Source organism: Anser brachyrhynchus (assembly GCF_964034855.1).
Source record: "Anser brachyrhynchus genome assembly, chromosome: 11".
NCBI classification, from domain to species: Eukaryota; Metazoa; Chordata; class Aves; order Anseriformes; family Anatidae; genus Anser; species Anser brachyrhynchus.
This window is the reverse complement of record NC_137706.1, coordinates 14,183,734-14,200,199: the sequence shown is the minus strand read 5'-3', so window position 1 is coordinate 14,200,199 and position 16,466 is coordinate 14,183,734. Positions and strand designations below refer to the sequence as shown.

The 16,466-nt window shown below is 60.3% G+C and overlaps 1 protein-coding gene across 10 annotated transcripts in view; it reads left to right on the top strand.

Annotated features, from left to right (window-relative positions):
• The window catches only part of LOC308200986 (uncharacterized protein), a 39,043-nt gene extending 24,270 nt beyond the window's left edge, over window positions 1–14,773 (top strand). For 6 of the 10 annotated variants that reach the window (XR_013955974.1, XR_013955976.1, XR_013955977.1 and 3 more), the window contains 2 exons: window positions 12,155–12,255; window positions 14,132–14,773. Coding sequence is in view for 4 of the 10 variants with exons in the window: in XM_080607649.1 (XP_080463775.1) it covers window positions 12,155–12,255; window positions 14,132–14,141 (111 nt within the window). In the remaining 6 variants the exon portion in view is untranslated. Of the gene's footprint in view, window positions 1–4,364; window positions 9,154–9,229; window positions 12,256–14,131 lie in introns of those variants that run through there. The other 4 variants (XR_013955975.1, XR_013955978.1, XM_080607651.1 and 1 more) reach the window with 2 other exon arrangements.
• Window positions 14,774–16,466: the final 1,693 nt, after the last annotated feature.

Genomic DNA, 16,466 nt, shown 5'->3' with positions numbered 1-16,466 from the left:
TAGGCCACTTCTGGAAACGGCTGAAAATTTGCTTTCCTTAGCCTAAAAACCGAGCTCTCCCGTTGGCTCTTCAAGTGACAGGCAGGGACTAGAGGTCTCCTGTGACCCGAGAGCCTGACGAAGCTGTGAACGGCTCAGTGAGGGTGGAAATGGGTTTTGCAGGTCGTTCTGCACGCAGTCACGCTTGAAGCTGTTGTTCCCCTGGTTTGGGCACGAGTGCCACGGTGCTGTCGCCTTCCCCGAGCATCCCCGCTCCCCTCTGCTGCCTGGCGTGCTCCCGTGGTGCCGCGTCAGGGGGAGAGCGTTGGTGGCAGGGGGCACCTCAGGGCTGCCGAGCCCGAGGGAGAGAAGGGACGGCTCTGGTGACGACCACTCGCTCTGCCACGCAGCCCTGGGGAGCGGGAGGCTGCGTGACAGCCCGCCTGATGCTCTCCGCAGGCCCTCCTGCCCGCGGAGCCGGCGGTGACACATTTGTGACACGAACGGAGAGGAGATGCCAGCGTGAGATCCTGGTCGTGTCAGCCGGGATCGGGTACCGGGCCCGGCCGTGGCTGCCAGCAGCTGCCCTGAGCGCTGGCGAACACGATCCAGGGCTGATCCTGGGGCGTTTGCTCCACGTGCACGCCTGCGGCGAGGTGCTGTCCTAAAAGTCTCGTGGCCCCCGCTCCTGGGGCTCTCCGAAATGCCCCTGGAGCGATACCGTGGCTGCCGGAGGGACACCGGCCGCGGATGTGACAGGCTCACGCTGGGCTTGCAGTCAGACAACGGGTGCCGGCTTCGTAGGGTGCAGGCGCAAATGTTTCAGGGGGGATTTGCTTTCCTACAGATCCTATTGCTTCCCCGGAAAGACGGGAAAACTCTGGTCCTGAAGGGATGAACACTGCCTGCACTTTGATGGCAGCCGTCCCAGGAACCGTAGGGAAAAAAAGACACCCACTGCTTTTTTCATATCTCCTTGTTTCTGTCTGCCTATCAGCCTGTCAGCTAGCTAGATGCTAATCCACATCAGCAGCAGCACAAATAAAGCTAGACTGGAGGGATGCTAATTTATGCCTGGATTTCATGCTTTGTTTTACTTCCACACTTTATTGGACAGGGTAGGCTTTGTGAGTGACGTAAAATGTCGTGTGCGCTCTCCCCGTGGCAGGTTCCTGCACATGCAGCAGGAGAAGTTCATTTCTCTGCGTCCCCTGCAGCTTTGCACATGCCTTTCTCTGCCTCCCCTGGGTGTTTTTTGGGGGGGTTATTTCCGATAAACTCCCGTCCGACGAGGCCTTGCGCTGAGTTTTGCTGTGCCGCATTTAAAAGCCGGGGATGCGTTTCCAGCCTCGCCTCGCTTTCCGTGCTGGTGCAAGCATTTCTGCATCTAAACTGTAATTTTTTATGCTCTTAACCGGGTAACGGGACTGCAGCCTCTGTAATTTGCATGAATAAATGTCATGTAAAATCATCTGCTCGTGGATAGTGACCAGCTGAAAAGTTATGTTGGGAGGCAATCCGTTCTGAGCGCTCCGCGGGTCGGTTTAATGAGACGTTGAGATTTGCACGCCTCGGTGTCTGGGAGGAGAAGCCTGGGTGGGTGGATGGAAGGTCGCAGGGGCGCCCCGAGCCTGCCGCTGCCAGGGCCGTGGAGGTGCCCTGACCTGCGTGGCGCGGGCAGGGGAGGAGCTTTGTCTCTTGGCGTTGGTGAAACCCGGAGGGTTGGTCGGGAAAAAACCCCACAGCACTTTGAAATGCACTTAGGAAAAGGGGAAATGTAAAGATTATTCAAACAAGAGTTAATAATGAAGGGTCTTGCGCGCTTTCTTGCACAGGATACACGCTGTGACCCTTGGGGTCTTTGACAAGAAGAGTCAGCCCTCAGGGACAGGGACTAGGTGTGTGGAAGGTCTTCAGCCCCTGTTAAAGGGTAGGAGATGCCCAAATCCCTTTGAGTCTCTGTGCCCAAGAGGCTGGCACTGACTTTCCCCTGCAGCCGAGGCTTCTTCAGCAAAGTGGCAAATGACTGGTTAGGGAAAGAAGAGCGAGGCCAGAGCTGGAGAGGACTTTGAACTGGCCGCGTTGGCTACCAATCGCCCTACGTCTTCACCCAGCTCCCTCGCACCTCCCGCTGCCCTCTGCGATAAAGCCAGGGAGAGGAGCCCAGAGGCGGGTCCTGCACCGAGCTCTGCCCCCAGCTCCCCCGGGTTAAACCCCAAGTGGGGAGTTAATTGCGGTCGGTAAAAGCCGCCCAAATTTACAGCAGGGAAATGAGAGCGGAATCGCGTGTCCTTGTTTCTCTGTGCCGTCAAGTAGCTTCCCGCAGCCCCGCGTCCCGGCACGCTGATCTCTGGTGGGTTTTATCTCATGTGGTGTCTGCATCGCCCCGTTAAAACCAGAGCTCTGTTCCTGGTCCTGTACGTGGCACTGTGTCCAGTGCCTGTCCCCGTGTGCTGGAGGAGAGGGATGTGGCCCTAAAACTGTTCACGACTACTCGTGCGGATAAAAAGCCCAGGTTTGCTTCCTTGGCAGCGGCTTCCCCTTTCTAGCAGAAATATTTGCGCTTTCATTGTGGCACAGCGGTCACGGGAAGGATGCTTCACCCTCACTCAGGTTCTGGGGTTTCCGTGCGAAGTTTTGCCCTGCCGTGCTGGTGGCGGGGTCCAGAAACCTCTCAGAGGACACAAAAAAGCTCCGGGTGGTGGGCCTGCCTGCAGGAACAATGTCACGGGAGCCGGGCTTTCTCCAGCTCCCAGACCTCTGCCGCAGCGAGGCAGCTCTCTTTTCGGGTTTACATCACGGCTTTTTTTTTCCCGATTAAGCTGATGGCCGGGAATAGTTTCTTCCTCCCGAGGTGCATCTGTTGGTGGAGGAGGACGTGGGCTGTGGCATTTGTGTCGGCAGCTTTCGCCGGGCCCCTCCTTTACAGCTCCTCCAAAGCAGACACGCGGGGCTGGTGCCTGCTCGGCTTGGGGGGGGACACCTCCGAGCATCGCTCGGCTCTTCCTTGGGGAGCATGGGAGGTGGATGGAGGTGCTGGGCTTTGTGCGCCTGCCTCTTGGAGGTCTCTTTGTTTTGTCTCCCCCTCGAGTACCTTGTGCAGCCGCATTTGCATATATGGAAAATGCTGCCACCATCTCCTCCCCCTTTCCCCAGCCCCGCGCTGCCTTCGCTCCGCCGACTCGTGGGCATTTCCAGCTGAACGGTGTCTGCCGAGCCCGGCCAAGCGTGTGGTGGGGCTGGGGGCGAGCCCTCCTCCGTCTGCCGTTCCCTTCCCTAGAGGGCCGTGGGGTGGTCGGGGGGCGGGCAGGACATCAGGGGGATTTTTGCTTAATTCCCTCTGACTAGCAAGGAAGGCGGTCAGGTCCTGGAGGGGGGTCTGCTCCGCTCCCCGAGCCCCCGGCCCCGACACCCTTCTGCTCGCCGCCTTCCTCCCGCCGTGGCGTGGCCGGCGGCAGCCCCGCGGGAAGCATCCGACCCGCGCCGCCGCTCTGCTCTCCTCCTCTCATCCACCAGGCCACGTTTAAACAATTTTCCTCCCTCTCTGGAAAGCCTGGGAGCGGGCGGTTCTACTGATAAATCCCCTGCTCCACCGGCCAGCCGTCCAGCTCCCCAAAGATGTCCTCTGCGGGACATTTTAAGTCACTAAATCCCCGCCGAGGTGCTGCAGGCTCCATCCCTGCGGTCCTCGGGCTCAGGGCTCGCTGCACGGGGACAGCCCGGGCCATTGGAGTGGCCGGGGGCGGAAGAAGGGGGTGGAGGAGAGCCGGGGCAGCTGCGGGGCTTGTGTTAGTAAACACTTCCTTGGGTTCACATTTTAATTCCTTGCCCCCCTTCCCCATCTTCTCCCCCATCCTTTCCCTTTTCTGTACGCTCACACAATGAGACCATTGTCAAGGGGTGATTTGAATGAGGGGTCTCCGGGCATGTTCCCAGCATTGTCAAACAGAGTGGGAAAAAAACCACAACTCCAGCCTAGCCAGGAGGACCAGACCAGACTGAGACAGATGCCTAAATTAGTGACAAAGCCTTTTGAATGTCCCCCCTAGACAAGGGTTGCCTTGTGCGTGTGTGCGTGTGTGTGTGCATGCTCGTGGGTGTGTGTTTGTGGCTGGGTGGCAGCTTGCATGTCTCCCCATGTTAATTAGTTTTGCATGCATGTCTGATAAGGTGCCAATGAATATATTTGTCCTCCTTCCATTGGCGAAAGCTGTCTCGGCGGCGGGGGAGATGCGGGGCGCTGGGAGGCGGCGGGGGGGGGGGTGCTGGGTGCAGCCCGGGGTGATTGAGCTGTGCGGAGCCGGGAGAAGCCGGGGTGAAGCTGGGCTTCCCAGCGATGCGAGCGGCTGCCCTTGCTGCAAATTGGGGAGAGTTTAAAAGAGAACCGAAGCTTTTTTGTTTTTTTTTTTTTTTTTTGGTTCACTGGGTCTTTCTGTTCATCTTTGCTGATTGTCTGGCTGAGGGGCTGTGGGCTCTTTCTTCTCCTTTGCCCCTGTGTCTCTCTCTCGAGTCCCTTTTTTAAGGGTGTTTATTTCCAATGGGTTTGTATCCATCTTTGTATGTACACACACACACGCAATCACTCACACAAAGCCCCGCACACAAAACCTCGGCCTGCTTCTCCAGAAAGGCAGTCGGATCCAGTGCCAGCCACAAAACACGGGAAGGAAGCAAAATGGCTGGGCGTGCGGGATGGGGCGGTGGAAACAGGGGCTGGGGAGACAAAGGGGTGGGCGCTATCAAGGGCTTAAAGGATTTATAAACGTTGGCTCGGGGTGGAGTTACTAATTACAGAGAGAAAAGTCTTTCTGCACCCCCAGTGTATGGACCAGCACATAATGCTGTTCCTAGAGTGCTTTTATCATCCGTCCGTCCGTCCGTCCATCCATCCATCCATCCGCATTCGATAGGTTCACCCAAGAATCCGTAGCACACTTAGGGAAAATTAATTTCTTGTGCAATTTATTTTTTTTTTTGCATCCTTTCCCTTAAATCACCAAGACTTCAGAGCCCACGTACGTTTCTTGAGCAGACCGAGAAGAGGCCCTAGAAAGGCGTGAGATGCCATCTCTGCCCGTGCTGCCGTCCGCCTCTGAGCAGCTGCTGTGCTGAAAGAGCAGGGAATGACGCGGCTGAGCAGCGCCCAACGCAAGGCTGCTCTGAAGCCGGGCTCGTTTGGGGAAGTTCTGCTGCACGCAGAGGTTTGGTGGCTTTGCTCTCTCTTCCACGCTGGGGTCCTGGTGCTGGCAGCGAAGGCGTGGAGGAGCAGCAGGGTCCTGCAGGAGCCTGGGTGGGAGCTGGCGGGGCGTGGGGTGAGTGCTCCGAGATCCGCGCTGCCGTTGGAGCAGCAGGCACAGCGGGCAACCCCGAGCACCCGTGGGCAGCGCGCGGGAAGAAGGGACCCTTGCGAAACGCAGGTCATCCGGTTGGAGAACAAAGGCAATTTGGTGTGACTTATCAGCAGTGCCTAATTGCGCGGGGTGAATAATGAGCAGTGGGGGAGGCAGCCCCGCCGTCCTCCCAGCGGGCTGCAGCCAGTGGCCAAGCCCCACGTCTGGAAACCCCGAGTCGGTGCCAGCAAATCGTGGGTGTCCTCGGAGAGAGCCAGCCCGCTGCTCGGCATCTGTGCCCCTTTCAGGGCCGCTGGGGCTCCTCCATCGCAAAGCCATTGTGCTGACATTAAGTTATAAAGCAGAGGGGAGGCTGCTGGTAGGAGAAGTCGCCGTGCAGGTGCTTGGACCCATCGTTTGCTCACGGGGTGAATCTGATGCCCACAGCTGAACCCGGTGCATCGTGGCCTTTAGTCACAAGGACGAAGAGGGAAGCAGCACCCTGCAAAGTGCGGGCAGTTCCCTCCCTGCGCTTCATCCCCAAGCAAAATCCTTGCTGGAGACCCCTTCCAGCTGCTCTCCCACCCCTCCGCGCATCCCTGCCTCCTTCATCCTGCTCCCAGGCCCCACGCGGGGCTATGGAAACCGCTTTGTCAGAGCTCCTTGCCAGGCTGAGCTGCAGAAGGGTTGTGTTTTGTTTTTTTTTTTTTTCCTTTCCCCCGTTGGGATGACTATTCCCACACAAGCAAAGCCTTTTAATGAATCCGTGGCAGCAAAGTAGGTAGCGCGCTCGCCCTGCCAAGGCTGCTTGGCACAGCCGGAGGCACGTAACCGCCGTGGGCTGCCGGCCGGGGACAGAGCGGGAGGAGTTAACGTGGGGACAGAGCGGGGACAGCTCATCCCCAGCGGGAAGAGTAGCACAGACCTGTCCTTCATCGGCCTCCCCCTCATCCACGCGCTCTTCCTCCCTCCGCACCGCATCCCACCTCTTTCTCTCCCTCTCCCACCTCCTCCCCTGGCTGCTTTCTCCTTCCACCGCTCCTCTGCCGCGTCGTTTTCTCACTCCTCCCCCGGTTTCGCTCGTGCCCCTGCTCTCTCCGGCGTGTTCCCCTCTCGCGAGCGCTCCGCCGTGTCTCCGGAGCTGGCTTTCAAGTGGGAACGAGGGGCCGGGTATTTGGGCTGCGGCGGAGGTCACAGCTATATGGGGATTGTTTAAAAGAGATTTGCCCACATCCCAGCCCATGTGACCAGCCTCAGCTGCAGGTCTCTCTTTCTTAATCTGGAGATAAGCGTGATTATCCGAGGAAGGGCTGTTCGGAGCTTTGTAACTGTGACAGGGGAGCTTTCAAGTCGCACTTTGCTGGCAGAGCAGCGTTTAAAGCCGGGGAATCAGATTCCAAGCGTGGCTTTGCATCTCTTTTCTGCTGGGAGCATGGCGCAGGGCCGGCAGTGGGGATGGGAGCTTTATTAGGACTTTGCTTATGATGCGGAAAAAAGAGCTGGGGGAGGGAAGCGTTGTGGGAAGAGGGAGGCGAAAAAATCCCAATTCGCCATTTCCCAGAGTAACAGAGATGCTCCTGCTCAAGGGGCCGGGCCGGCAGGAAGGGCTCCGTGGTGGCTGGGGAGGATTTCAGTGGCTGGCTCGGCGCTGCTGTGGCGGCACCTGGACGGCGAGCACGTGGCTGGGAGGTTTCACTTCTGCACGGTCCGCTCCGGGTGCGAGGCAGCCAGGCGGCGTTGGGTGCTCCTGCTCTCCCGCATCGCCCCGACAAGCCCCTCGCCCAAGAGGCCTCCAGGGCCCCGTTTGGAAATGAAATGCTCCTCGGAGCCGGGATCAGCCCGTCCTGCCCGCATCGTGCCCCTGCTGCCTGTCCCCATCCAGAGGCGGGGCCTTCGCAGGGCAGCTGTGCGGGGAGGATGGCGGGGACACTTGGTGGTGGTGTGGTTTAGTGTCACGGCGCTGTCCTGCGCCGCTGGAGGGGGAGGTCATTACAAGGGCACGGTCTCTGAAGGTTTCTTTCAGCGGGGCAGGCATCAAACTAGGGGTGAGTGGGAACGTTCAGCTGAGGAGCGGGGCGCTCCTTTGCTTCTATTTGTAGAATAGGAACTCGTAGCAGAGACGCACCGCGGCGTTGCTTTTGATGGGGACGGGTCAAGGAGAGAGAAACCTGGATCCACGCCAGGGGCTGGAATCTGGGTCGAGGCTGAATCAGGACTAAGTGCCAGCGCTCCGGACTGCCGCTTGGGCAGCACTCGCTGTTCTTGCCGTATCCTCCTTGGACGTGGTTCAGCTTCCAGCGTGGCAGCTGAGGCCAGCCTGATCCGAAGGACACCCGGAACAGTTCCCGCCTGCTCCCCCCGCCCCACGCACCCGCTTCTGGCTGGTGGGAACCTGCAGGGAGGGCACCGAGCAGCCCCTTCGCCCGGCTTTGTTTGAGCAGGGGCAGTTTCTTGCCTATGTCATGGCACCGAGGGGCGGCAGATACCCCTCTTCTTCCTCTTCCCTGGGGGCGCGTCATGTTTTTTGTAGCTCAGCCCTGGTGGCTATCCAACCTTACGGCAGCCCAGGTGAGAGGTGAGGCAGGTCGCGTACCTTCACCTGAAGGTAGGGGCATGGAAATGCGTGTCGGCAGGGCTGGTGGCTCGCTTTCCCTGTGCCACTTTCAGGAGGGGAGCGATTGCAAATGCATCATCCTGAGAGCAAGCTCTGAAATATCTCCCACATTGTCTGCCTGTCCCTGGAGCCCCACACAGCTGGTCTGTGGGTGGAAGCTCTGTTTTCCTTGTACCCCCGTGAACTTTATTTTTTGCTATTTTTCTCTGTGCGCCGCTTACATGAATCCTCTTCAGTGCCTACAGCTGATTCCGGGGCTTTACCGAGGATCTGGCCAACATATGTAGCCTTACTCCAGGGTACGGCTCTTGAAGAAACTGGGAGCCGGACACGGCGTGCTTCTCGCCCAGCCACAGCAAGGCTGAGCAGCCCAAATCCCTGCCCGCAGCCGTGTTGCACGGATAACGCACGTGCCCCGGGTGCGGGAGAACAAGAAGAGCTCCCCCCGAGCTCCTGGCAGCCTGGCAGGCAGCAGAGGGAACGTGGGCAGGAGCACGGAGGTGTTGGCGTGTGCAGGCAGGAACACGCGCATGCTGGGGCACGCGTGCCCATCCGCACCGGCACGGCCACGCGTGTGCTTGCACGGCAGCACGGCCCCGTGCCCCGTCCCTGCCCGAAGCCCTGGGCTGCAAGGTGAGGGCAGGGCGGCCCTCTGAAGGGCCTTCTTAAAGGGGTTTGGGTTTTACTGGCGTTGAATCGCAAGGGTTGATTTATTTGCTGGACGTTTCTGCCACCTGTCAGGGCACGCACGGGCTCAGACTGGCCGGGTGGGAAGGAAGCAGCAAGTGCTGGCGTCTCAAAGCAAAATATTAGGAATTGGAGGCTGCGCCCCCAGCTCGCCCCAGCCTGGCACCGGGGGACATCTCGGTGCTGCAGTCCCACCGGGGCGAGCTCCTCGCCAGGACTGCCTCTGCCTCCTCCCGACCTCAGGTCCCCAGCAGATTTATTTCTCGCCCACCCGCAGGAGCACCCACACGGGGCGTGATGCCGGGGACAGACGGACAGACGGACATGGGGCGGGTGTGCGGAGCCTGGTTAATGACTGCCCTGCCAGGGCACGCCGAGACCTGATCAGCCCCTTATGGAAAGCTTCTTAGCACGGCTCGGGGCTGATGGCAAGTGGAGGGATGCGAGGTAGAAGGGATTAGTGGGATGATCCACGCGGGGAAGTGTCCTGATGGGATGCACGGGAGAAGCAGCTAAAAAAAGCAAGTGGAGTGGTCGAAGGCTGTGATGGGAGCAAGGAGGAGGAGAGGTGGCAGCCAGGAGTGGTTTGTGTGCCTGGGCTTCGGGCGGTGCTGCACAGAGCGAAAGGGAAAGCACCGATGTGTCTCAATGGGTACAACTGAATGGAGATATGGGGGAGACGGGAGCAGGATGGACAGAACCAAGCCAGGTGGTTTCCCGAAGGTGAGCCGAGCCCAAAAGCCAGGACCTGAGCAAGGTTTCCAGAGAGCAAGGAGGAGCTCTGAAGGAGCCGTGGCCATGCCTGAGAGGTGGGAGAGCCGTTTCTTCTCAGAGCTCTTCTCCAAAGCGGCTGCAGGCAGGAGGAGGAGCTGACACGGATGTGTCGCGCACCTCTTGGCAAGTTAGGCTGGTGCACGCAGGGGGAAGGCAGCTTGCGGTCGGGAGGGTGAGCTGGGTGACTTACCTGCTCCCGAAATGCAGCAGCCCTGGGGAGGGAGCCCTGGGGTCCTTCTCCCCACCGCCAGCACCGCGGGCAGGGAAGAGACGAGGAGTTTCTCCGGGCACCACGTTAGTCCCGGCCTGGCCTCCAGGCTGGAGTTCGGGCCCAGCACAGGGAATAACGCACACGAGGGTCTGGAGGGTCCGTTTGCTCCCCGTCCTGCACAGCGTCCCCGTGCCGCGCTGGGGCTGCAGCTCTGCCCGCACCCAATTCCCTGCGGCACGGGGACCCTGGGGGAACCGAGGGAAGAGCTTCCAGAACCGGGAAGGGAAGAACTCTGGGGACCTCCCTGTGACTTTGCTGAATTCACCTGGGTGTCACCTGGCCAGCGGCTGCGACCCAGGGACAACTCGGGGACAACTCAGGGACAACTCGGGGACAACTCAGGGACAACTCAGGGACAACTCAGGGCTTTGCTCTTGGTGCCGCCCTTCGGGGCCGTTTATGACGAGGCACCTTGGTGCATCAGTCCAGTTTTGGGGATTGATAAAAAGCAAAAACCTTGACCAAAAAAAAAAAAAAATGTATTTGCTCACTACCTCATTGCCATAGTAACAGAGGTCCTGAGGACACCTCTGCCAAGTAGGTCACCGCAGACCCCGTTTTGCTGCCTCTCCAGGGCCGGGGCATCCCCCCGGTAGGGCACGGGAACAACGGGGCTGGCGAGCTGCCCTTCGGTGGGGCTGCTCCCCGGGGCCAGGGCTGCCAGCACCCCGCGGCGGTGCCCTCGTGGGGGACACCAGTGACAGCCCTGAGGTGCCACCGAGGGCTGTCCCACGCCCGGACACCGAACGTGGGAAACTTCTGTCCCTCCTGCCGGCTCGGCTGGTGTCCCCTAAGTCAGGGCTCCCTTCCCGGCCTCCCATCCCCCTCCGCCTCCCTGCCTCCCTCCCCCCTTTCGCCGGAGCCTCTCTCCTCCCGATTTGCATAATTTTCCATTTTCAGTGTCCCCTTTTCTTTTTTTCCTCTCCATATGGTGCGTCCCCCTCTCTGCCTGGCGCAGGAGCCTTCCTTAACAAGCTCGGCAAAGCCCTCTCTCTCAGGGGCTGCACATGAAAGATGCTCTGTAAAAACAGAGGCCGGGAAGGAGCCCTCCCCCTCTCCCCCTTGATTTATAAGGGGCCGGGATGTGGGAACGTTTCTGGGTCGTGCTTTGGAGCCGTCGGGTGCTTGCTGCCGTCTGCAGCGCCTGTTTTCCCCCCGCCATTCAGCGCAGACCCCTACGGCCAGCTCTCCCCGGCTCTTTGATCTGCAATGCAAAAAGAGCGGCCGGGGCGAGCCCGTGCCCCTCGTGCCCGGCCCGACCCCTGGTTTTGGGGTGCTCCAGCCCTGCCACATCGGGGCCAGGCCCTGCCCTTGCTCTGGCTTCACCGTGCTGCACCTCAGCAAGGCTGGGACACAGGTGACACGAGCGACACAGGTGACACATCCGAGCGGCTTTCGGTGTCATCTCCATCCCACCGTGGCCTTTCCCACCTCCGGGGCGCCTCACAGAGCTCCGTCCCAGCAGCTCCGAGGCTCCGCGAGGAGCGGGACCTGGGCTCTCCGTGACACGGGGACCCCGTCACCACCCCGCGGGGAGCCCGACGGCTCCGCCAGCGCCGTGCCGCCGGGCCGGGGGTGCCGGCCGGCGGCGCCCGCCCAGCTTTTAATGGGTTAAGCCGGTCTCCAGCTAATTTCTCCCGGCGCTCCCCTCCTCCTCGCACTTCTGTATGCAGCAGGCAGGGCCTCAGCGCAGGTTCCTGCACTGAGCTGTTGCCAGGGGAGTAGTTAGGCGAGTCTGAGCTATGCGGGGAAAAGGCCCGGGCTGTCAAAGTGTCTGAGATGAACCATAGCCCGGTCCCCCTGCAGCTGGGCCCAAGCATGCATCAGCCCTTGTTTGGAGCCTGGGAATGGCAAAGCCCAGGGAGGTTCAAGGGCAAACTTGCTATTCATTAGTCAGGGGTCCTTGACGTTCCCACTCTCTGTCTCCCTTCTTCTTCTTCTTCTCTTTTCTGTCCCTCTTTTGACAGATTCCTGGGTGCTCTGGGGGGAAAGCTCCCCTCCTCCTCCTCCTCGCCCTGGCGAAAGCCCTCCACATAAACTTCCCCAGAAGACAAGGCAGGAGGACAACAATGACGGCGAGCGGCAGCCGCATCCCTCGGGCGTCCTCCCTGCCCGCTCCCCGGCCCTGCCCGCGCCGCACGCCTCCTGCCCGGCCCGCAGCTCGCCCCCGTTTCATTATCTTGATGCTTGCAGGAAATTGTAACTTGAGATAAGAAAATGTCAGCGGCGTTCTCCTCTCGCGGAGCCCCGGTTCCTCGCTCGGAAATGTAAATGCTCGCCCAGGTGCACAGGACAAGAGGTGGAGGGAGCCTCGAGAGGCCGTGCGCGCGCCCGATGCCAGGCAGGAGATAAAACTCGCCGCGGAGGCGTTAACGCGGAGCCTCCCTCCCGCCCCGCCGCGCCGAATATTCCCTTGCTCTCAGAAGCTGAAGCTCCCTTGTAATTATCCAAAGCAAACAGCACGTGTTATTAGGTTAAAATGATTTTTTCCCTCCCCAGGCCCCCGGAGCAGAATGGAGGTGTAATTGTGCTAAGGAGTTAGCAGGGGAGAGCGCAGCTTTTGGTCACATTCAAGTTGGAGGTCTTGAGCCAGGGAGGAGGTATGAAAGGCTTGTATTTGCATAAGCAGCATGCATCAGTACAAAAAGAAAGATATCAGGGGCTTGCAAAATTCAATCAAGGCTGGGAGGGAAGAAAAAGGTGGGGGGGGGGGGAAGAAGGAAGGGAGGGAAAAAAAAAATGACAGTGAAAAAGGTTTTTCTAAGTAACACCCTGGCGAGATTAAATTGTCCAGAAAGTTTCTCCGCGCGAGCCTGCGAAGCGGAGGCTGGGCTGAGGGGAGGGGAGGAGCGGAGTCCCTCCTTCCTGGCCACAAACGGGGCATTGGCAAGGGATGGGAATGCGATTAGGCAGAGCCTCGTGCACCGGCGTGCTGTTATTTGGGGGTGTGTGCCCTTCTCCCTGCCCCGAACAGCCCCGCGGGGCAGGTTGTCGGCGTTATCTCCGGCCAGCCGCGTTGGTCCGGCGCCTCCTGCCCCCAGTTTCTTACCAAGCGCTGGTGGACATCACCAGGTGGGGTGATGTCTCGTACCAGCGAGCATCCTCCCCATCTGCGCATTAAATGGGGTTCTCAGGAGCTCGTAGCAAGCTCAGCCTGCCCAGGTGGAGGTCAGGGGCACCCAGCAAGGGTTTCCCCTGGCAAGCACGAGGGTGCACCCTCCTCCTCCTCTCCTGGGCCTTGGGAAAGCGCCCAGCACCCTTCAGCTCCCATCCGTGCTGCCCTGCCCACCGGGATGTCAGGATAAAGCACAGCTGAGCTCACCTGGGGTGGAGCTGCCTCCTGCCCCTCCAGCTTCTAGGCTCGCCTCAAAGTTGTGAAAGGGAAGGGATTTTCCTCGGATTCCCATCAAGCGCTTTATGAATACTGTAATAAAGGGGTTACAGAAGGTATCTATTTTTAAGAGGGAAAAAAAATACCCGTGAAAATTGCAGCCTGGACCCCAGAGTGCGGAGTATTTGCACAGTTCAAAGAGTGACGGCGGTTCAGCCACTCGCAGCCCAGGAACGTCGCTGTGCGACCTACAGCACATCACATGCCAGCTACTCCCAGGGCGGCTCATTAGAGAGCCACACGGAAGATTTATCTCTCAAAACGGGCTTGCAAATATTTTATAAAATTTGCAATATTTTATAAAATTACAATTTGGCGCAATAAGAAGAATAAATTAGCCGGCTGATGGCTCCTTTTGCATCCTGGGTCCAAGAGTACTCAGGAACTGGGGGGGGTATTTGGCTTGGCTCCTTCCCGCACGGCGGTTTAGAAGCAAAGCAAAGGGAGGACAGCAAAGGATGGGACTGGGTTCAAAAGCTGTGCTAGGGGATCTGTGCTTGCCATGGGGAAAACAAAAAGGAAATGGAGGAAAAATCAGGAAAAATCAGGAAAAGGAGGGAAGAAGCTGCTACAAAGTGTGGGGCAAAAGCAGAAGCGCAGGGAGAGCCGTGAAGGGGACGAGACGGCACTTTTGCCCAGCAAACAGCTTTGGCTCCAGCTCCGAGGCTCAGTATCACTTTCTACAGACAGCCAAGGGCGCTGAGGGCAGGGAAAGTTAACGTGAAGATTAAAACATCAGAGGGCTGTTCCTTTAGTGGCTCTGACATGCAGAGTAATCCCATGCCCCAAAGCCTACGGAGGAAGGACAAGCGGCAACCCCTCCCCGGGCTGGCGGGGCAGGGGCGGACGGGGGTCCGGGCGGGCACGGGGGGAGCTCAGCGTCTCGGGGACCAGGGGGGACCTGGGCAAGGTGGCACCGAGCTGCGGGGCTGGAGGGGCTGTGCAGCGTGGGGTGGGGAGCTTTGGTCCACCCGTGATCCGAGGTGTTCAGCCCTCAGCCGAGCGCTGCTGCGGTTCTGCGTGCTGGTTCCGTGCCCTGCCCTGCTGCAGGCTGTAACTTCTCCGTGTTTTCCTTTCCTTCCTAGATCCCAGTGAGCGGAGAAGGGATTTCTCAAGCCTGTGAGCTCCTCGTCGCAGTTGGCTGCCGCCTGCCTGGGCTCGCTGTCTGATGCCTCCAGGATCCTCCAGGAGGGTCCCAACCTGCTGCAGCGATGGCCCTGGCGAGGAGGCGGCTTTGGCTGGTGAACACGGAGGGTTCCTGCGGTGCTTTGGATCACAGCCTGCAGCTGCGGGGAGGGACAGGGAACCAAGGGACAATCCCGCCTAACTCCTGTACGCCTCCGGTACCCCAAATACCCCCGGCAGAACCACAGCGCTCAGATCTGAGCAAGCCACTGCCTCCACTGGCAAAATGCTGGGTGCACGAAGGGGGCGGGAGGGAGGTGGGAGCTGGCTGGACCCTGCTTCCAGCAGGTTTCTGCAGGTTGGGCTCTGCTCATGGAGCAGGGCTTGGCCCTTGCTGCTCATCCACGGGGCTGCGAGGGCGCAGCCGTCCTGGTGGCACCGTGTGTGTGGAGCCCACGGGACTGTGACTGCGTCCGGGCCGGGCAGCCCTGCTGCCATTCTCTTGCACTGTTAAAAAAAAAAAAAAGTACTGTCTGTAATTGTCTCCCATTAAAACCAACCCCCACCCCTCGCACTGTTGAAAATAAACACTCCTTTTTGCAAAAGCGAGCTGTGTCATCTGCTGCGCTCTCGGGACGGAGGAGGTGACGGGCCCAGAACAACCCCAGGCGCCCGCAGACGCATCGGGAGCGGCCCAGCCCAGGCGCCCGGGCTGCGTGGTGCCCGAGCGAACGCCTCGCAGCCGAGGGCGATCTTTATTTGGTCTGCACCCTGTCTGGGAAGCAGCCGCTAAACCCAAGGCAAACAGGCCCTGTGAAAGGGGATAATGAATATGTCTCTAAAATGATTTGGAGCCCTTCTGCTTGCGGAGCGGGGTTCCCCATTGTGCCCGGCTCCCGGCGTGCTCTCGGCAGAGCGCGCGAGGTGGCTGCTTTCCCAGCTGAAACCCGAAAAAAAAAAAAAAAAAAAAAAAAGCAAACAATGGGTCAAGGCCCGCATTGTGCGCGCCCAGGCAGGCAGAAGGAGCGCAGCCCGGCATGGCCAAGTTCAAGGCTGGGCAGGGGGCCGGGCGCGCAGGGATGCTAATGGGGCTGCCGAGCCTCGGGGCCGGGAGCAGGGGGGCCGGGGGGCTCTGCGTGCCGTTATCCTGCGCGGCCGCCAGCGCCCCAAAAGCGCCTCGCAGGGAGCGCTGGGGATGGATGCCCGGGGGAGCGAGGGGTGCTGGTGATACTGGGAGGGGGTTGGGTTATCGGGGTGCTGGTGTTATTGGGGGGGGGGCGGTACGTGCTGGGGAACCGGTGTTACTGGGGGTGGGTTAGTGAGGGTCTTGGATTAGAGGGTGAACTGGGGTCGCTGGCGGATTTTACTGGGGAAACTGGTGCTGCAGGGAGAAGGGGCATGACAAGAGAGGAGATGGCACGGCGCGGGATCCAGCCAGCCCGTGTGAAGTGCCTGGCACGGGCATCATGCGGGGTGGGGGCGGCTTTGGGATCCCCGCAGAGGACGAGGCTCGGCCTCTCGGAGGATGCAGCCCAGTGGCAGCGGGCTCAGCCGGGGCCCCCCCGGCCCCCCCCCTCCCCCCCCAGCCCCTCTTTCCCCGCCGTTTCCCCCCGGCTCCCCCCCCGGCCCGGATGAAGTGTGCGGAGACAGGCGGAGCGGCCCGTGGAAAAACACCATGGAGGGCCCGCACAAAGGGGGTTTTATTCAAATTTGTTTAGAGTTTAGCGGATTTGCATGAAAAATGTGTGAGAAAAGCCGGCTCCAATGACCTCATCCCCAGCTGCCATTAATGTTCAATTAAGTGCTGAATAGCGGCAAAGGGGGGACCGGCCGGGACGTGCAGAGAATCCAGGCTCGGGCGCAGACTGTGAGAACCGGGCGGCCCCCCCCGGCCGTCTGGCCCCGGCCAGCCCCGACGGGGTCCCCGTCCCCCCCCCGCCGCCCCCCTCGCAGCGGCGCTCCGGGAGCTGCGCTCAGCCCGACGGGGTCACCCCCCCCCCCCCCGGTCTAAAATAAGGGGGACCCCCCCCTCCAGGGGGATGTGTCTGGGTGCTGCTGGCTCTCCCCTGCAGCCCCGGGGGGGGGGACGGAGCCCCCACCGCCCGGCCCGGCCGGGCCAGAGCCGCTCTCCGCCTCGCAGCCGGTGTCAAAGCCCAAGTTCAAGTCCACGCCGAGGGGGCTCTGCCCCGGGATTCCCAGCTCCTTCCCATCCTCCGCCTTTTGTTCGCCTCTGACAATTGCTCTTTATTTCTTACACACCCCCAGCCTCCCCCCCGCAAGCCCCCCCGACCCCCC